General features: G+C 38.0%; 1 protein-coding gene and 1 long non-coding RNA gene across 7 annotated transcripts in view; one reads left to right on the forward strand and one right to left on the reverse strand.

The window, feature by feature from the left end:
• Nucleotides 1–10,082, reverse strand: part of EPHA5 (EPH receptor A5) — a 336,182-nt gene extending 326,100 nt beyond the window's left edge. For all 6 annotated transcript variants that reach the window (XM_057309796.1, XM_057309795.1, XM_026508978.4 and 3 more), the window contains exon 1: nt 9,676–10,082. In XM_057309796.1, coding sequence (XP_057165779.1) covers nt 9,676–9,859 — 184 coding nt within the window. In that variant the 5' untranslated portion in view covers nt 9,860–10,082. The remainder of the gene's footprint in view (nt 1–9,675) is intronic.
• LOC123001573 (uncharacterized) lies at nt 8,420–16,312 on the forward strand. Its single transcript, XR_006410612.3, has 3 exons — nt 8,420–9,039; nt 9,461–10,783; nt 15,392–16,312. It is a non-coding gene; the product is annotated as an uncharacterized LOC123001573 (long non-coding RNA).
• The last annotated feature ends 5,805 nt before the right edge of the window (nt 16,313–22,117 follow it).

Raw genomic sequence — 22,117 nt, forward strand, 5'->3', positions numbered from 1 at the left:
ATTCTAAATACAGTACATTCTAAACTTCCTTACACCCGTATATGTTCACCTATATAAAAAGGATAAGCCTTCACAGAATTATATTAAAACCTTTCTGAAAATATTTTAAAAAGTTATACTTCATAGTAGTATTTCAAATTCTGAATAGAATTGAACAGACCAGAAAATTGTGTATTTCAGACTAAAAGAGTGATGTCAAATTATAATGTCAGACATCTTTTTTAGGAAACTTCTAATAATTTAATTCTCCCAACTATCCACTGGGTCATTTCAATGACTATCTGTCTATCCACCTATCTATCTGTCAATCAGGTAAAGCTGACAACGTACTACGCTAGGGTTAAATATCTAAAATATTTGAAGATATCTCTTGATATGCTTTTTTGGCTAATAAGCAATATGTGACCTCTACCTAGGGAATAATGAGGTAAAATGCAACATTTACAACCCATGATCCTTAGACTGATGGTTTTCTCTCTATTTCCTAATCAAATCCCAGTATTCAATAGCAAATAATGAGGAAACCAGCAGAAAATTCAGACATCATCATGTCATTGGTTTTTATCTTGGATATCTCTATGGAAAATTTGCACATGAATTCTTTTTTTTAGATTGTTCCCCTGTCCCAGTTTCCCTTTAATCATCCAGTGCAAGGGAGATGATGACCTGTGATTGTGAAATCTTATCTCAAATAGCCTGTATTCAGTAGTGGAGAAAATACAGGACTTATATCTGTTGTATACCTGCTTTGCTCTAGGAAATTCATTAGGCAACATATACACATTCTTATTTTATTTTCACAACAACCCTATGAGTGTGTGTTAACGCTTCTTTTTAACTATGTGGAATCTGAGGTAGATGGTTCAAGACCATACCACTAATATATGATAGAGCTCATTTCATGGTCTTTATATCTCCCCATTCTGCACTACCCCGTATGAAGCACAATTACTGTGAAGTTAATTAAAATTAAGCTACAGGGCCTTCAAGGACATGGGCTACTTCCACTCCATTAAGGCACAGGTGAAGTGTTCACTAAAGCCATAATTCTATTAGATTTGCAAAGGTAAGATATGTATCTATTCCTCTTCTTAAGGAAGTTTCCTCTCATAATTTAAGTTTAAAAGCAAAACTGCTGCACACAGTGCTTTCCTGTATCCTGATCCTACCCAGCAAGTGAGGTGTGCACATGCATATGCACTGTGCAGAATGTTCATCAGCCACACTCCCAGAACTTTCATTTGTGAAGTGCTCTAACAATTAGAAAGTTGTTTCATTTTGTTTGTTCTCCACAACAATTATGTAAAGTAGGCACTACCAAATTACAAATAAATGAACTGAGGTAAAAAAAACAACAACAAATAAGTGTCCATAGAACTTAGGTTTGGTAAGCAATGAAGAAGCCAAAAACAAAACAAAAACAAAAACAAACAAACAAAAAATAAAGCTTGTTTGTTTTTTAATTTCAAAGTCAGGGTTTCTGTTTTTGCTTCTTTTTCCATAATTCTATAACATTTAATCATTTTTCAACTTTTGTTCCATAAGCTTAAATAAAAAAACAGTGACTCCAATTCTATAAGATTAAGTGGTTCTATTGTTATTGTCTCTCCCCACCCCCTTCCAGAGGAATCAAATATAATGATCTGAAACTGGACATGGTTCAAATCCTTCAGACACAGCAGTTTCCAAGTATTTTCTGCTTTTCTCAGAAGGCTAGTTGTACACCCTTGTAGGAGACTCATTACACCGCCCAGGGTAAAACTCTTGAGGGAGAAGAGAGTCCACTGCTATCTTCCACAAGACCAGGTGGCCAGCTTCACCTGTTCAGCTACCACACAAGGCAAGGGAGGACTCTGGGTGAAAGCCAAAATTTGGCTCACAGAGAAAGCTCCTGCTGAGGACGGCTGGGCTGAACCAGTGCCAGCCGGATCTACCTGCGGAGTTTATCTTTCCACAGAAAAGACATTAACAAGCATCCTGGAACAGGAAGTTACAGCCAGTGTAAAGAAAGTAAGTGAGCTATCTTACAAGAAACATAAAACTCACAGAGATACCTTAAATTCTTGTGTTTCTGATTTATGAACTAAGTAAACGATGTATGACTTAGTTTGACACAATATGCTCTTTACCTTTAGAGTCTGGGTCCCACCCAGTTTCTTATTTAACAGAAGACTATTACTTCTCACCCACTTTGACATCATGACTTCCTTGGGGGTGTTGAAAAATAGCAGGCATGGGCTATTATGGAGTGTCTGATAGGAAAGGTGGAAGGAAGGAGGGTTGCAAAGAGAGAGAAAGGAAGGAAGTGAAGGAGGAAAGGAAGGATCGAAGGAAGGAGGGGGACAGGGGAAGGGAGACGTGGCAGATAAAAATAAGAGTGTGACATTATTATAAGAGAAAAAAAGACACTACCCATTTCTGAGTAAAAGAACAGACTGTATTTTCTCTAAATCTTCCAATACTTAGCCCGAAACATGTTTCCAAGTAGGAACATTTTCTCGCAAAGCATATGCAAAATATTTCAACCCTCAGGTTTTGGCTCTTTGATTTTTTTTTTTTTTTTTACCAGAATCATTTAATCATTTACTTAACAGAGCTATGGGCCCAGTTTAGTTAGAACTGAAGACATGTGTGATGGATGGAGAAGACGGCCTGGGCAATAGTCCAGCAACTAAAACAGAATTAGAATCATCACAGACACTTTAATCCCAATTATTTAATCTGCGGGGTGTCTAACACCACAAGTATTTGGCATGACTCAACAAAACAGTAGAGGAACAGAAGAAGAAAAAAACCTAAATTAATGAAATACAATGAACTAAAGAGGTTTTTTTTTCATTAGACTATGATTTATATCCTCAGAGCAAAGTGAAACAAATAGAAAATTAGAGTATGTGTGTGTGTGTGTGGGGGGGGTAATGGTATTTAAAAAATAATATAAAAAATAAAACCCAAGCACTTTTATTAATATCAAGGTCATAGTATACCACCTTGACACCTCTCTATACTCATTTCAGCCTCACCATGACCTTTCTACACACCCCTAAATGTGTCCCTGTGCACCTGCACCATCATCTGACCAAATTACCGCACTCTGCTTAATAAACGCACCATGATTAAAGCCATGAACACATGAGGAAAGAATGCATGACACAGAGTCGACTTTTGACCAACAAAACTTTGTATGCTCTTCAACAGTACACGAAACAATTTAAATGATATTAATAGAGTAACACATAAACTGATCAGACAATAAAGGCTCTGGTTCCTATAAGAAAAGAAGAGCTAGAATAAACCTTAATTACAAACCAAAACTACCAGGTTTCCTTAACTGAAATACATTGTAAACGGTATGCTAAAGGCAATGCTCACACACATTTTTAAAAAGGCTTTTCCAGCAATTTCTAAAAAGTAGAAATGACTCCATAGGGTTTCTTTAAATCACTAAGATAAAAAAAGCATTTAAAAATTATACTAACACTAAATGACAGTTAATAAACGTCATCATGCTAAACCACAGAGTTTTCAAAAACTCCCAAGTGGTACACCTATTACATTAGTTTTATTTTATGTCTTTGTAACTCCTGAGATTCTTATTAGAGATAGTTGAAAGATTTAAGCTTTTACAAAACAACAAGACTTTAAATTACTACACATTTCACTAGACACAATTCAAATTCTTATGTACCTTACAGTGCTTTTCCTTTTTATAATTTACTTTTCACTTTTACTAACAGATTATATTAAGTAAGAATTTTTTAAGATGGTAATGAAAGAAGCAGAAAGGGAATTTAAAAATCTTTATTTCTCAGGAAATTCATTGATTAGAATTACATTTTACATTTCATTGTTTTCTATTATTATTGTAATATAAATTTTAAATTAGAGCTTAAATTAGATTTTATGTGATCAGAATAAATGTAATGAATAAATCCTATATCTGTGAAATTTATAGTGTCAGAAAATGAAAATTCCAATCAACTTTCAATATTCAAGAATACCTGTGCCACTATCTATTTGTACCTTGATTTATAAACAGCAATTTCATAACACAATTTGTGGCATTACTGATCCTACTATTTTTGTGGAAAGTTCCTATTATGACACCTTGCATATGTTAATAAGTGTATTATCAAAAATGGATTGTTCTCTAAAATTTGAATTTAAAATTTTAAACATTCTTTCTTCAGCAAAATAATTTTTTTGCCTTCTTCAAACACTTTAAAATCTATTTCATTAACTCTGAATAAAGAAATGTCTAGAAAGTCAGAAACTAAAAAGAGAAAAGTAAATATATGATAAAAGGAGACTTTTCTAAATACTCATGCAAATTGTTTTGGAAATTCAAACTGAATCATTTAGTTTTTCATTTAGACATTTTTAATAGAAACAATAAAAGATTTTCACAGTGAATTACTGTCAAATCTTCCAGTTTTCTTATCACTATATAGTGCTTTAAAAATTATGAGTAGATCAGAGATTCTCTTATCTTTCTTATGTCAAATACCTCTTACTGAATAAAACCACTGTTTAGTACATTAAAGATATGTATTATTAAGCTTCTTAAAATATGGAACATTTTAATCTGTATTTATGAAACCTTTAGAACTCATTTTATTTTTATCTACTTTGTACATACTCATAGAAACATAAGTGTACCACCTCGTCTGGGATAAAACATAAGATAAAATTTTTAATGTGAATTAAAAGCACCATTAGGTGTGCTCATGTATACAATAGACTAGGATAACTCCTTTGAAGAAATCACTACCTAACCAACTGATTATATAAATTTTGATAAAATAATGAAACATGTATTTACTCAGTAGAGCTACCAGTAGGAGCTATTCTGCTCTACAGATAAATACATACTCACCAGACATATTAGAACTGCAAGAATCATCCTGAGTCTCTAAGGTGATGATTTACATTTTTTGCTTGCATATTGCTTTATTGTAAAAATTTTACTCTTTCTGAAAGGGAAAAATGGACAAATACTGCAATCAATTTTTAATAGTTTATAATAAGCAAGGCTGCATGTTCAAACTTCAGTTAATTTTGATGCTTTATGAAAACAATTGCAAAACTATTTTAAAACGGTCAAAAATGCATAAATCGTATTTGAATAATTAGGTACCTCTGCTAATTTAAATTCAAACTACTCATTAGTAAAATGAAATATATCTGGTAATTTAAATGCAAAAATTAAAGTATAAAGAGTTATCAATACTTTCTATAGTAGTTATGTCTTTAAGATATTAGCAGTACATTTTTAAAAAAAAGAACATTAAGTTTGACTTATATAAGTAAAAATAGCTATAGTTAGTTCATAAAATAATACACATCATAGTCTATTTTTATAGTCAAACGCAGAAAGGTTTCTTCCAAATGAAAGAGAAATTAATTAGTCATTCAAGCAAATACATAAGAAAGCACTCCAAACAAAGGAGATTCAAGTGGTCAAATCAATCAGCAGAAATGTAGTGAAAATAGGTAAAGCAGAGTCATTTTCGCAACGGTTGCAATACTGAACAAAGTCTAATATTTAATTAAATAGTTTGGGGATGTTTGTCTGTAAATAGCTGTATCATCTAATTTTGACATTTTATGTAGAAATATTCTAAATGGTCACATTTTGTAGAGAAGAGTATTAATTATATAAACAATGGTAAATACAGTAATGCATTTCTAAGTATAAAAAAATAAACCCTTTTAATCCTATGTGGATTGAAATAAAGAGTTAATAGTATTTACAACTCGTGATATTAGAAAAAGAATATTTTCAGTAAAAGGAAAAATTTTCATTGTAAATGCAGGAATTGTCCACCCTCTTCTCTGTCTTCTGTGAGGAAATGAAATCTTCTTACCTGTCACCCTGACACCCAAGATTTTTGTCTACCTCAAAAAAAAAAAAAAAAAAAAAAAAGCTTAAAATTTAAGAGTCAACCCTTTACCCCCCTTTAGTGGTTTATAAAGCAAAAAGCCAAAACTCTTCATGGCCTCTTCTTCCAACCACCTAAGATTCAAATAAGGGTAATTGCTCTCTGTGTTTGTTCAGTAGTGTCCTGGTGAGGGAATGATTTTACTGTCCCTTTTCTGTGGGGTCCTGCGTTTTATCTAAAAGGAAATGAATTATAACAGGATGACAAGACCACAAAACAAAGCCATTTAGTTTTACAAATCTATTATGTCCTCCAATCTGTTTTATGGGCCTGGTCCTATTATAAACCAAGAAAAACCCTGAAACAAACTCTTTTTCCTTTCTTTCCATTGAAAACATCTACAATTTTATGATTGTTTAACAGTTTAGCCTAAAATTTTTTCACTCTGTGTGTGTGTGTGTGTGTGTGTGTATGTATGTATGTGTGTGTTCTTCCCCCAAGAGTCCCTGCACCCCACCTTCTCAAACATACAAAATATTCAGAGACAAGAAACTGGACTTTTCAAATACAAACTGCTGACAACTGTCAGAAGCACTTTACTGGGACATTACTGACTGTAGCTTCAATGAATTAAGCTTGATTCACTGCGGGTGAATCATTTTCAATGCAGAGCTGTTCAGCAGTAATTGGCCAAGAATCCCTGCTGCGAAAAGCACTTGTCAAATAATGCTTGTTTACAAATATATCTCCACACAGCAAAAAGTGGCAGTTACTGAATAAGTTCAGGGCCACCTCCAATATTCATAACAGTGGACATGTTCTCTTTACTTATTAAATCTATTAACATTTTCACTTGTTGATATACTTGCTAACGTTTGTCCTGTTTGATCAATCTCAGAGATAAGTTTCTTGCTAAACACGCCTCTGAATTATTTTATAATAAACGTGTTTTGTATTGCACTGTAGTTCAAAGTTTCTTCCACATGTAATTTATGCCTAATATATGTAAAAAGACAACTAAAGATATATTTATCTTCTCTTAGAATTCAGTCTAAAGAGTACATTTTCCTCTTATCGTCTTTTATTCAACATATCCTAACATTCGTTCCATCTCAATTTAAGATTCTAGATATGTTTGGCTTTTCCTGTTCAGTTCTGCTTATTTATGTCTACCGAAGTTAAATTTTAAAAATGAATAGAATACAAATTATGAATGTAAACTCACATTGTATCTATCTGCCTTGAATTTTTCCTCACATAATGGGAGCATTCGTATTATACAATATATAACATATATATGTGTGTGTGTGTGTGTGTGCACACCCATTAGGTCTGGGAAATCACTAAGTATCTATAGGTTGCAGAAGGCAAAGTATATGAGAGGAAGTTATTAATGGATGCAGTGCATGCATCCAATCTTTCTGCCCCTGATCTTCCAAAGACCTTCCAGAAATAAACAATCAAAAAGAAACCAGAAAACTCCAGTTGGAATCTTTTAATAAATAAACTGCTGTTATTAGTATCTTAATATATTATTGTTCTATTTATAGTAACACATGCAGAAACAAAAGAGAAGAGCACAAATTTTATAGAACAGAAGTAATGGTCTGATATACTAATGGAAAGATGGAAAACTGTTGGGTAGAGATGGAATGAATGAGGTGAAGTCATATATATTAATACGATTTTATTTCCTGCTATGAGAAATAGTGATAGACCCCTGCAATCCCCACCTCACTACAGCCCAAGTTTTGCTGTGTTCTACTAGCTGGCGTAAGGACAATACAACCTGTGGTTGTTAGGTCTGTGATATCAACCAGTCTACCTTCCAGAAGATTTGGACTCTGCTTACATCACCTTAAGAGACCGGTGCTATTTCCTAGCTTCCCTCCAATTCCCTCTGCCTCTTCCTCCCTGGCACAGTGCTGGCCCTTGTGCCCATTCAGCGTCACCCTCCCTGAGACTTCATTTTTTCCCCTTCCCTAACCAAGAGCTTTCCCTTTCATCTCTACATAAACCCCTTGCCTCATCACACCTGGGAAAAAAATGAAATATAATGGGAACAGGAAAGGATGAATGACACTACTATTACTATTACTCTTTAAATTCAAATCAGGATGCCCCTTCCGGTGGAATAAGACAGTTAAGAAAAGGACTCCAAACCCTGTCATAATCCTCCGTACTTCTAACATAATGAATCTAACATGAGAGGTTAATAAAAGAACTACGACTTAAAACATGTTTTCAACTTTATCGGGAAGGGGGAAAGATGCAGATTGTTTGGGTAGGTATGGGAGATTGCCATAGCTAGGTAACTAGATAGAGTGAGCTACCTGCAATTCTTAAATCAGATTTAAAACGATAAATGTAAGGATTAAAGAGAGAAGTTTATGGGGTGGGGCAGGGACTCTGGATCTGCCCTGCTTTCACACGGTTCCTAGGGAGCTGGCAGCGCTCCCAAACCAGCTCAGCGCCTTCTCCTACAGCCACACAACCCGTGCAAGTCACGAGGACACACACGACCCTGAAGGCTGCTGCTTCATCTTTCCGGTCCAGCGTCCCCTGCCCTAGGAGTGGACGGGATTTTTTAAGGTTCTGTGCCTCGCCCATGGCACGCGGAGCCTCAGATCGAAACCCCTATATTCCAGCTAGGGGGTAGGGTTTTTGATGTTTTCGTGGTGGAGCTGACCGCTTCTTGCAGCCCAGATCTGGACCTGAGCTGCTACAACCCCCACCCCCATTCAAGGAATGAGCCTTTGAGCGGAGACCCAGCGCGGTCGGGGTGTGAGAGGAGCAAGCGCGGCGGGAGCAGACCCGGGGCCAAAGATGGCCCGCCGACCTGGAGGCGGGCCCGGGAGCTGAGCACAGCTCTGGGAGCAGCGAGCGCAGCACAGGTGCTGCTCCCGCGGGGCCGACTCTACTCGCCCAGCGGCAGGCAGAGACAGCCTTCAGGGTCCGGAGCGCAGGATTGGGGGTGGGGAGAAGGGTTGGGGACTCCAGGATCCGGTGCCGGCCAGAGCGGGGCTTTTCCCTCACGCAAACACCGCGACACAAGCCCTGGTGGGTTTGAGCAGCAACTTCCTGGCAGCGACACTCCACCCCCCTTCCGCCTCCCGCCGCATCCCACCTTCCCGCCTTCTTCCAATTTCGCCTCAGTGTGAGTATGCGCCCCCAAAGTGAAGGGCACCCCACAGTGTGGGGGGCTTTCTTTCCTTCGCCATTCCCCTCCCTCGAGAAATAACAGCTTTTGCCACCCACCCCAGAATAGCAGCTGGCGATGCCCTAAATAACAGCTTCCAGAAGGCACTTTCCCCCAAAATAAAAGCAGCCAGCCACCTCCACAATATTTCCCATCACCGGCCTCAAATAACGGTTTCTAAAAGCCCACCGCTCCCGAGATCGTTGTCGCTGGGCTTCAAACAGTTCCCACTCCTTCAAGCCCGAAATGTCACTTCCCCACGCGCTTCAAGTGAGAACCAGCCGCACCCAACCTTCTGGCTGTGGTCTCAGACCTCTCTTCCCCCCCCCCCCCCGCTTGCAACTTCCCAGCCCCCCAACCAGCCTCGGTCCACACGCAGGTTCCTCGCCCAGCACTCCGCACCTAATGTCAAACAATGCAACCAGACACAGCAGAGGGGAGCGAAAAGCCTAGCGAAAGCGGACAAATGTTAATTCGGGATGCGGAGTGAGATTTCGTTCGCCGCAGCAGCGTCCAGAGCGCCCGGACCCGCACTTCCAGGCCCCGCCTCGCCCCGCCGCCCCAGGTCGCTGCGGTCCCTACCCCCATCACTACCTTCGTTGCTGGGGCTCGCCAGGAGGGTCCGAAGCGCGGCGCACAGAAGAAGGCACGTCCAGAGGGGGGCCCTGCGAGGTGCGGAGTAGCAGCCGGCCAGAGACGCAGGGGTGCTGGGGGTGTCGCCGTCGCCGCCGCCCGGGGGCCTCTGGCATCCCGCACCCGGGGGCCCCGAGCCCCGCATCTTCTCCTAGCTGCCTCCGCCGCTGCTGTCCCGCGCGGCTCAGTCCACGGCCTCGGCCTCAGGGAGGGGACGAGGGAGGCTCGCGGTCCCTCCGCGTTCCCCGTGGGGTCCCTTGCCTTCTGGCACGCGGCTCTTCCAAATGCGGGAACCGCGGATCCTCTGAGGCGGCCGAAGTTTGCTTCCGGCTCCTGTCTCCCTTCTCTTCAGTGGGCTTAAATTAAATACTAGTAACAGCTGATAGTGCAGTTCTGGACTGGACTCAAGGGTGTCGAGAAGGTCCCGCGTCCTGTTTCTCTGCCTCTTAAGACTTTTAAGGATTGAGGTCTTTAAAATGTCCCTGAGGGGAAGATAAACGTTCCTTTTCAGTCTTCAGGGCTGAAATGATGTAGGTAAGGGAGACAAGTCATCTTAAGTCAAGAAAAATCCTCAATAAAAAGAGGAGAAAAAAGACAGGGTGGCTAAGGATAAAGGAAAGGAGTTGAGAAAACACAGGGTGGAGAAAATACGAGAGAGGCGAGCAAAGGAAAAGATTCCCAGAGAGTTCAGAGGCTGGCTGAAGGAAATAGCTGCGGGCTGAGTTCTGACGAGGGGAGGTACTGGCGGCGGCGAGCGGGCAGGAGCGCAGAGCCCGGCGGCGGCAGCCCGGAGCTGCTGCGGTTCCCGCGGCTCGGGGAGGAGGCGGTGTGCGCGCGGCTGGGAGGACAAGGTTGAAACTGCACCGCCACGGCGCGCTCCTGCTGTGTCTGGAGCTCCGTCGTCTCCTCTGCCTCCTAGCTCTGCACCTCCCACCTTCCTCCCTCCTCCTCTCCCCAACTCCCCCGCCCTCTGCTGCTCGCAGCCTCGCCAGTGAGAATCTACTGTAAGTGTGAGTTGCTTAGACGAAGTCACACACTCGCGGAGGGAAGTAATCTGAAGGCTGCCGTGGTGAGTGTTGCCTAGCGGTCTCCGGGAAAGGCGCGTCTTCCTCCCCGGATAATTAGGGCGAAGAATTCTCTTGACGGTGCCTGCGAACACCGGGGCTCCCGGGAGGCGGAAGGGAAATCAGCCTTAGGCTCAGCCGGCAGCCCTTGGAGAAGCGGGTCCTTTGGTTTGGCATATTGCCTGCTGCCCGTCACAGGCTTGTGGCATCAACAACCTTGTCGTCACATAGCCACGTATTCGCAGGCTGTACTGGTCCGTGGCTAGTTTCTTAAACACCCATATCGCTCACTGCTGCTCACCCTTTCTATTCCAATACTTTGGCAGCTGGGATGGGATAATTAGTGAACATTTCCTTCAGAAGTAAATTGTAGAATTTCTAAATATAGACACTGTGACTATAATTGAAATTTCAGAGAGTCAAAGAATTTGACTTACTGAGATTTGTAGTGTGCCAGGTACTTTACGATGTGATAATTTAATTCATTAATTTCATTGATAGAATGTGTTAGAACTTTAGAAATTATATGGTACGCAGCTATATGCAGTTAATTCCAGTAAAATTAGCACGGGTCAAGTAATTTCAGGGCTTAAAAATATTATTTTAATTTTGTGTTTTCTATGCATTGAGAGACTTACAAATTACCGAAAAAAACCTGTTTAAAACAATTGACTCTGTGCTTCACCTCTATTATGTATTCTCTTGCTTTAATATTTTTTCTTCAATTTTCTGATTCATTCTTTAAAAGAGATACATCTGAAGGGCAATTGTAGTAAATACTGCAAATAAAGCATGTACAAAAAGTGTGAGTTTAGAAGAAAGGTATCTTGTTTAATTTGTTGTATAGTAACTACTGTGAAGACTGGGTTTGCAATCACACCTAATAAAGGGGAGTCTGCTCACTAGCTTTGACATCTAGAGCCCTGTTTGTCTTCACGATAAATTTCTGATCATCTTTAGCTGATGACATTTGTTTTCTGTTTAAATATTTGCAATAAAGATGAAAGAATAAAGAAGCAGTGATGCAATTTTATAAAGAGGTGGAAGCTCATCTTTGATTTTTTTTTTTTTCCTGAAATGTTTTGGCCCAGAAATCTAAAAGCAGCTTCTATCTATTATAATGTGCTCCAAATGCATGAAGCGAATTTAAAGAAATGACAGTGAATCAGCCTTTCAGTTTGGCAAACAAACAAACAAACAAACAAAAACAAAAACAAAAAACCCAAACCTGATGCAAAGTTGAGATGCAAAGCTGAATTTTATATTCCTATTTGAAGACCATTCAAAATGTAAACTCCTCCCTTCAAATTATAGTTGAGTTACTTAAAAATATCTAAACAGAATATCAACTAAGTTATCTAAAACCTAGGGATACGTAATAATGCCAATATGGAACATAGGCAGTTTAATGGGACTTTGAGCTTGTTACTTTACTTCTGTAGGTCTCAGTATCCTCATCAATAAAATGATTTGGAGAAAATGATTTTCAAGTACCCTTACCTTCCATATCCTTTGCATTTCTTTGTTACTACCCTGCTCACCTATCTCCAATTATTTACTATTGACTACAAAATTATTCAATTTCTTTAGCCTAACATTAAAAGTATTCTACTACAAAGATCTTAAATAAATTTTCTATTTTACTTTACCTTAAAATTTGAAATTCAGTGTTCCCTAAATTGCCTCATACCTCTTTGTTTTAATCCTGTCACTCCATCCCACAGAAGATTCACCCTCTAAAAATATTTAACACTTTCCCTCCCACACACACTCACACAAACATATCTCTCTCATCTAAAATCCTACCCAGTGTCCAAAGAATATAAGCATTCAAGACTGATCTTTTCACAAAAAGAAGTGATTTGGTTCTCCTTCCCCAAGTATCCATATCTTATGATTTATGTCAATCAACACAATGGCAATAATTTCTGAATGAAAAAGTGGAACAAATTATCTAACAACTATAAGTATATATATTGGGATGAAAGGAATTTAAACTGGTTATGTCAAAGAAAACTTGGGATACTATTCACTAAGGTGGGTAATTATCTCCTACCCAAGATAGTTAACTCCTCCTAAAGTGACTAAGACTATAGAAAGCCGAATCCTTAATTTTCTTCACCTTAAATGGAAGCCATCTTTCTCATGGTTATTTAATAACATTTGTCCTCTATCCTTGAAAGAATGAACAGCTGTAAAATGGAGCCCCAGTACAGCAATGAAAGTTAATCCAGGCAAGGAGGATGTTTTGATTTGGACCTCCGAATCTCAAAAGAGATCTTATATCTGGTCTCGTTTTCTTGGAATGTAAATACTCTCTTAGCATACTGATGTTGGACCACAGTATTGCATGAAAACTAGATTTGTCTTTTTCCTTCATACTTACTGCCTTGCACCAGAAAAGGCTAAAGTATCAGTAAGGGCTTGGAAGCCCTATTGTTTGCATTTCTCTTGCTTGGGATAACTGCTATGGCCTCAAAAGGTGAAAGTGGCTGATGTCTCCCTAGATTTCACCTTGGATTTGGCCTTTTACTAAGCTTTCATAAAGAAAAGAAATTCAGAATCACCTTGATAAGACACCTGGAAAGGTTACTACCCTATAAAAGGTATTATAGTTAAGTTCAATGTATTAATAATCCTGAATATCTTCACTGAATTCAAAGTAGAACAACAAAAGCAGTTATACTAAGCAGAAGTGCTAGTAATTACTGAAAATTTGCTATGTGTGAAGTACTATATGATGTTTTACATTAATTATTTTACTTAATGCTGACATTTCAGCCACATTGTTGGTATAATTATTAGCCCCATGTTAATGATGAGAAGACTGAGGAAATGAGGCTAGGCAACCTGAGTAATCCCACAGTCTCACAGCTAGTAAGACATGGCAATTTTAGCCCATGGCTCTTACTCTGTGTAAGAAAATTGTAACAGAAGTAAAGAATAAATTTGATAACCAGTCATTCAAAAAAAAAAAAAAAAAAGAGGACTGCCCCCAAATTCTGCACTAATGGGAACAATTAATAAATAAAAACATTCTAATCTTTAGGTTTACTTAAATCCAAAAGCAGCTAGCCACATAATATAGTACAGGTCAGATAAATGAACAGGCCAAAATAAGAAACAAGGGAGCCTATATAAGCATTATTTAGAGAAAAAGATTGTCTCATATAAACAAAAACATGCATACAATTTGTGTACAATGGAGAGACAATGGGCCAAATCAAGAAAATAGTGAGGTGTGTAGACAGATAATATTAGCACAAACAGATTGCCCAAAACCCATTAAACCATGGTAGAAAACATTAGCAGCAGTCTTTACAAAAATAATCTAAATAGGGGCGCCTGGATGGCTCAGTTGGCTGAGTGTCTGCCTTCAGCTTAGGTCATGATCTCTGAGTCCTGGAATTGAACCCTGAGTTGGGCTCCCTGCTCAGCAGGGAGCCTGTTTCTCCCTCTGTCTCTGCTCCTCCCCCCATTTGTGTTCTCTCTCTCAAATAAATAAATGAAGTCTTTTTTAAAAATTTAAATAAAACTTCAGAAACCAAAGAGCATTTTTTCCTAAAATATTATATGGTATTGGCAATTTTTTACATAATTGTTTTAAATGTTTTTGTCACTTAGCTATATGCTCTCTTTGGGAGAATTCTGGGGGGAAAGGAAAAGCAAAGCAAAATTTTAACCCATGGTAGATTTTAGATATGAAATTACAGGATAGCCTAATGAACCTATAAGACACACTAATGAAGTTAATTTTTCAAGTCCACGATTTCCTGAAGAGGATATATATATGGTGATGTTAATTATTTTGACCCCAGAGGAAAAGGCTGACTAAAATATATTTAAGCAATAAATAGCTCTTAAAGTTCACAACCGAGAAAATGCTAATGTATTCATTATTTTATGTTGCATTTTAATGTAATTAACATAAAACAGATAATATTTTAATTTTTGTTCATAGTTTTCTTGTTTTAAGAAGTTTTCTGAAGTCCTCCAGTCACTTTTCCCTACTAATGACCCACATTTTTACCAATAATGTTCAGTTTAATTATATTTCAATTTAATTGATTATTGAGAGATTTTAAAAATAAGGAATAAATAGTTTTAATAAGTTAATAAAAGTTTAGTTATATAAATTATTTTATTACTTAACAATACATTAAAATATTAGTTATAATGAAAACAAAAGTTTAAGGAAAAAACAGCTTTGTTAAGGCAGTGAAACCATCATGTATGATGCTGTCATGGTGGAATATGACATTATATATTTGTCAAAATGCATAACATGGACAACACCAAGAGTGAAACCTAATGTAAACTACAGACTTTAGGTAATAACAGTGTGTCAATATTGGCTCATCAGTTGTAATAAATGTCACCTTTATACCTTAAAAAAATAAAATAAATATGTTTCTATATAATCAGCCCTCATTTTTTGTCTTTTTTATGAATATCAAGAATATAATAAAATCCTCCACTGTCAATGAGTATTAATAGAGAATTTTGTAGCAAAGAATAAGGAGCAAGATATTTAAATAAATTACTATGAACCCAAGAGCCACAGATTTTTATTGGTGGTGGTGGTGGTTGATTTATTCTCTAATCATTCCCAGATCACTGTGAAGACTGCTGACATTTCTGTGTAGCAGGAGGCCAATGCTGCTGCAGTTGATGAGGAACCAAACTGAATTGCCAGGAAGTTCTTTGGTGGTTGTTTGCCTCCAGCATCTTGGACAACTGGCATCAAATGAAGATGTGAGATAAATAAGGACAGGGCAGTGAAATAATAAGGACTCTTGGGGCTGACAAAGTAGGAAAAGTGTGCTCAGAAGAGTCACAAGATTGAAGTGATACACTGTGAGAGTGACTCACTTCACTTAAACTCACCTATTCTATCTTCTGGATTCTGGAAGCGTTTACTGTTATACCAAAAATAAGTTGTAACATTTTTCATATTCAGAGGGAGGTTTTCAATAAATTCAGAGCACTTGAAATTCATATATAATCCACTCATATAAGAACATATTTTGTAATATAACTAGCTATAGTTTCCTGGGGAAAAACTGATACATTTGGTCAATGGCATAAGTAAATAAGGGGTACATATGCAATTAAGCTTTTGATACTGCTGTTTGTTGTCCATGGAACAGGCTTCTAGGTAAGAGCTAGCAGTGTTCATCTTATGTACTCTCATACTTTGTTGGTGGGAAGTGCGTCTAGAACACCTTTTGTAGAGTGGCTTCACAATGTCATCAAGTGCCTTTAAAATGTGATAGCTCTGCATCTAGCAATTACAGATTTTAAAATTTAAGCAAATAGGGGTGCCTGGGTAGCGCAGTCGTTGGGCGTCTGCCTTCGGCTCCGGGCGTGATCCTGGCGTTCCGGGATGGGGTCCCACATCGGGCTCCTCGGCTGGGAGCCTGCTTCTCCCTCTCCCACTCCCCCCGCTTGTGTTCCCTCTCTCGCTGGCTGTCTCTCTGTCACATAACTAAATGAAATCTTTAAAAAAAAAATTTAAGCAAATAAATTAATTAAAATGGGTTAAAAATAAAACACAATGGTATCTTTTGTTTTTATTTAAATTCCAGTTAGTTAACATACAGCGTACTATTAGTTTCAGGTGTACTATATAGTGACTCAACACTTCCATACATCCCCCCATGCTCATCACAAGTGTCCTCCTTCATCCCCATCACCTATTTCACCCATCCCCTGACCCACCTCCCTTCTGGTAACCATCAGTTCACTCTCTATAGTTAAGAGTCTGTTTCTTGGTTTGTTTCTCTCTTTTTTTCACTTTGCTTGTTTGTTTTGTTTCTTAATTTCCACATACGACTGAAATCCTATGGTATTTGTCTTTCTCTGACTGACTTGTTTTGCTTAGATAATACTCTCTAGCTCCATCCATGTCATTGCAAATGGAAAGAATTCATTCTTTTTCATAGCTGAGTAATATTCCATAGTACTTTCAGTACTATGTTAAATAACAGTGGTAAAGGTTGGGGCGCCTGGGTGGCTCAGTTGGTTAACTGTCTGCCTTTGGCTCAAGTCATGATGGAGCCCCACATTGGGCTCCCTGCTCAGTAGAAAGCCTGCTTCTTCCCCGCCCCTCATCCCACTCATGCTCGCTTTCTCTCTCTCAAAATCTTAAAAAAAAAAAAAAAAAAAAAAAAAATCAGTGATAAGAGTGGACATCCCTGTTGTGTCCCTGACTACAGAGGAAAACCTCTCAGTTTTTCCCCATTGAGGATGATATTAGCTGTGGGTTTTTCCAGTATGACCTTTATTAAATTGAGGTATGTTTCCCCTAACCCTACTTTTTTGAGGGTTTTTATCATGAATGAATGTTGTATTTTGTCAAATACTTTTTCTATATCTATTGAAATGATCATATGGTTTTTATCCTTTATAAATGTGGTGTGTCATGTTGATTGATTTGCAAATATTGATTCACCCTTGCAACCAGGAATAAATTCTAGTTGATTGTGGTTAATGATTTTTTTAATGTATTGCTATATTCAGTTTGCTAGTATTTTATTGAGAATTTTTGCATACATGTTCATCAGAGATATTGGCCTGTAGTTCTCTTTTTTAGTGGAGTCTTTGTCTGGTTTTGGTATCAGGGTAATCCTGGTCTCATATAATGAATTTGGAAGCTTTCCTCCATTTTCTATCTTTCAAAACAGTTTGAGAAGAATAGGTATTAACTCTTCTTGAAAAGTTTTGTAGAATTCCCCTATGAATCTGGTCCTGGACTTTTTTTTTTGTTGTGAGTTCTTTTGATTACTGATTCAATTTCTTTGCTGGTTATCAGTCTGTTCAAGTTTTCTATTTCTTCCTGTTTCAGTTTTGGTAGATTATATGTTGCTAGGAATTTTTCCATTTCTTCTTGGTTGTCAGTTTGTCAGCATATAGTGTTTTATGATGTTCTTTATTTCTGTGGTGTTGGTCATCATTTCTCCTCTGTCATTTGTGATTTTTATTTATTTGGGTCTTTTTTTTCTTTCTTTTTTTTTTTTTTGGTAAGACTGGCTAGAAGTGTATCAATTTTATTAATTTCTTAAAGAATCAGCTAGTTTCATTGATATGTTCTATGGCATTTTTAGTTTCTATATTATTTATTTCTGCTCTAATCTTTATTATTTCTTCCTTCTGCTGGTGTTAAGTTCATTTGTTTTTCTTTTCCTGGCTCCTTTAGGTGTTTATTTGAGATTTTTCTTTCTTCTCAAAGTAGGCCTGCATTGCTATATGCTTCCCTCTTAGGACCGATTTTGCTACATTCCAAAGATTTTGGACAATTGTGTTTTCATTTTCATTTGTTTCCATGTATTTTTCTATTTCTTCTTTGACTTCCTGGTTGACTCGTTCATTGCTTAGTAGCATGTATTGGTGGACTTTCCAGATTTTTCCTTGTGTTTGATTTCTAATTTTGTTGCAATGTGGTCAGAAAAGGTAAATGTATCATTTCAATATTTCTGTATTTCTTGAGGCCTGTTTTATGACCTAGTATGTGATCTATTCTGGAGACTGTTTCACATGCACTCAAAAAGAATGTATATTCTGCTGCTTTAGGGTGGGATGCTTTGAATATATCTGTTAAGTCCCTCTGGTCCAGTGTGTCATTCAAAGCCATTGTTTCCTTGTTTATTTTTTGTTTTTATGATCTGTCCATTGATGTAAGTGGGATTTTAAAGTCCTCTACTATTATTATGTTACTATTAATTAGTTCCATTCATTTGTTATTAATTGTTTTATATATTTGAGTGCTCCCGTATTGGTGCATAAACATTTATAATTGTTATATCTTTTTCTTAGATTGTCCCCTTTTTGATTATATAGTGCCCTTCTTTGTCTGTTTTTATAGTCTTTGGTTTAAAGTCTAGTTTTCCCAATATTAAGTATTGCTACTCGGGCTTTCTTTTGGCATCCATGCATGATAAATATTTCTCCATCCCCTCACTTCAAGCTGCATGTATCTTTAGGTCTAATATGAGTCTCTTGTAGTCCTTACATAGATGTGTCTTGTTCTTTTATCCATTCTGACACCCTAAGTCTTTTAATCATGATGTTTAGTCCATTGACATTCAAAGTAATTATTGATAGATAATATTTATTATAATTATAATTTACTGAATTGTCTATTTTTTATGTATTTATTTCCATTTTATTACTTGTTTTGTCATTCTGGAGATTTCTCTGATTCTTTCTTGTCTTTATCACTTTTGGTCTCTCAAGGAGTCCCCTTTAATATTTCTTTCAGAGCTGGCTCAGTGGTTGTGAACTCCTTTAGTTTCTGTTTGTCTGGGAAACTCTTTATCTCTCCTTCTATTCTCAATGATAGCTTTGCTGGATAGAGTATTCTTGGCTGCAAATTTTTCCCATTTAGCATGTTGAATATATCATGCCACTCTCTTCTGGCTTGCCAAGTTTCTGTTGAGAAATCTCCAGCTAGCCTTATGGGTTTTTCTTTCTAAGTTAAGGACTTCTGTTGTCTTGCTGCTTTTAAGATTTTTTTTTATCACTATATTTTGCAAATTTAATTACAATATGTCTTAGTGTTGACCTGCTTTTGTTGATTTTGATGGCAGTTCTCTGTGCCTCTTGAAACTGGATGTCTGTTTCCTTCCCTAGATTAGGAAAGTTTTCTGCTCTTATTTCTTGAAATAAATATTCTGCCCCCTTTTCTCTTCTTCTGGGACTCCTATAATACAGATGTTATTACATTTGATGGAGTCACTTATTTCCCTAAGCCTATCCTCATTTTGTGTAATTCTTTTTTCTTTTGTTAATCTTGATTACTTTCCATTACTTTGTCTTCTAGGTCACTAATTCATTCCTCTGCTTTTTTTAACTTGGGTTCATTGCATCAAGCCTGTTTCCAATCTCATTTATTGCACTCTTCATTTTTAATTCTCTTTTAATTCTTTTATCTGTATGGTAAGTGTCTCACTCATGTCTTCCATTCTTTTCTCAAGTGCTGTGAATATCCTTATGATTGTTGCTTTAAATTTCCCATCAGGCTTGTTACTTATATCTGTTTCACTTAGATCTCTTCCTGTGGCCTTATCTTGTTCTTTCACTTGGGATAAATTCCTCCATCTTGGCATTTTGTCTAAGTTTGTTCCTTCTTCTGTGTATCAGAAAAGCCAGTTATGTCTCTTGCTCCTGAAAGTAATGGCCTTAGGAAGAAGAGGTCATATAGGACTGGTGCTTCAGGGAGTGTCTCTGGTGTGTACTATGTGCACTCTGCTGTTGTGTTTGGCTGCTCTATCCTTCAGGCCAGTCATCTGCAGAGGCTCTCTTTACCTGCTGCAGACAGTGTTTGGTCTCTTGCTTGAATGCGGCAAGTTTTAACTAGGTGTGTACTGGTGTGCTTGTGAAATAAGATCTGACATCAACTCCACCAGAACTGAGACCCTGCAGAACTCTGGATGGGAAATGTGGTGTGGGCAGGGGTTTGTGTTGGTCTTCTGTGGGAAGGGCCCACTGAACTGGGACTGAGGCAAGTGTGACTGAGAAAGGCAATACCATCAGAGTGCAGAAGTGTGGGGCTTGGTGTAAGCAAGTTAGGAAACCAGCATGGGTGTTGTGCTGTTTCTCCACAGGTTGCTTTGTGTTTATGCTGAAGGGTGGGGGAGAAAAATGTCCCCAGCCAGCTCCTTTGTTCCTGGAGAGATGTATCTCTGAATGCTGCCTGTTAGGGAAGCCCTTCTAGAATAGGAAATAATCTCCCCTCTTTGGCCCCAGGCATTTTTCAGGTCACTACCCCCAGGTTATTTGTCTGCTTTCTCTCAAGGAGCAGTGCAGTGTCCTTCTGGCTCTATTGTAGCCAGACCTGCTGACATTTAAAATGCCACTGGTTGCAAGAACTCAAAAAATCCAACCCCTCTTGTTTTCCAAGCCAATGGTTTTGGGGAAACATTCTCTTTGTGCATTCCCCTGTGTGCTCCTCTTTCTTGTCCTTTTCTGAGACCACATCTCCCTTGCCTCATAGCATCCATGGTCTGTTTCTCGCCTAAACCACATCTCTGCATTTCCTACCTTCTTCTATGTGGCTTCTTCTCTCCCTTTAGTTGTGGAGTTTGTTCTGCCAGTCTTCAGGTCCATTTCTGGGGTATTTAGGATGGTTTGATAGTTATCAAGTTGTGCTCATGGGAAGAGGAGAGCCTAGGGTCCTCCTACTCACTGCCATCTTCCTTTTTTCCCCCCCATAATTAATGGGTAAAAATCAGAAATTAATGTTCAATAAGAAGTGTAAACAGCAGTTAAGCATCTGCCTTTGGCTCAGGGCGTGATCCTGGCGTTATGGGATCGAGCCCCACATCAGGCTCCTCCGCTATGAGCCTGCTTCTTCCTCTCCCACTCTCCCTGCTCGTGTTCCCTCTCTCGCTGGCTGTCTCTATCTCTGTCGAATAAATAAATAAAATCTTGAAAAAAAAAAAAAGAAGTGTTAAATACATCTGTATAATAATGAAACACCACAGAACCATTTAAATGTTTGGAAGAATATATGCATACTTAAAAAGAGAGCTCTAAAGGCGCAATATAAAGCTTTTTTTTTTTTTTTTTTTTTTAATTTGGAAAGTTATGTGTCATTAGTGACATCTGTATATGACTGGTGGGATAACTTGGATTTGTTTTTCCACTTTTTATTTTTGTATTTTCTATAATTAGCACTTACTACTTGTATAACAATGGAAACATAGAAGTAAAAAATACCCCAGAAGAAAATGTGCATGCACTCATACACATACACATAACACCCAGATGCACAATAGGGAAAGAAAAAATAAAAGGGAAAAGGACAGAGGAGAGTTGAGATACAGTGATAATGAAGAACCTTATATTACCACAAATTCGTAAATAAATTCTTTCAGTTAGCACCTGCCCCTATTCTGAAAACAGTTGAGTGGACATAATCATTTCTGTGGTATTTCCATTACATTTCCAATATTCTGACAATGTTGAGAGGCATAATTTCTGTTGTGTAGCTCATGTTCCAATGCATTTCCAGCTGGAATCTCCAACACTCCTACTTGGTTAAGGGCAATTCTGTTCCTGTTTTCTTTCCACACTGGTTTACCTCATATTTGGCAATGTCCCTCTTCCTTTGCTACAATAAGTGCAGGCTTTGAAGAGCTAAGTCTCTTAACCTTTATGAAAAGAGAGAGGAAGATTGTAACACAGAATCACTAAATATTGATATTTGACTTCAGTGTTCTAAAATTTGATAGCCTGAAATATCACTGAAAATTTTTCTGAAGCAAAACTTTTCATCAAATTCTTCCTGGTATCCATTTGCCTGGCTTTCTCCTTTACACTCTTCATCTTTCCACTCT

Source organism: Ursus arctos, unplaced genomic scaffold, assembly GCF_023065955.2.
Source record: "Ursus arctos isolate Adak ecotype North America unplaced genomic scaffold, UrsArc2.0 scaffold_9, whole genome shotgun sequence".
Classification (NCBI taxonomy): domain Eukaryota; kingdom Metazoa; phylum Chordata; class Mammalia; order Carnivora; family Ursidae; genus Ursus; species Ursus arctos.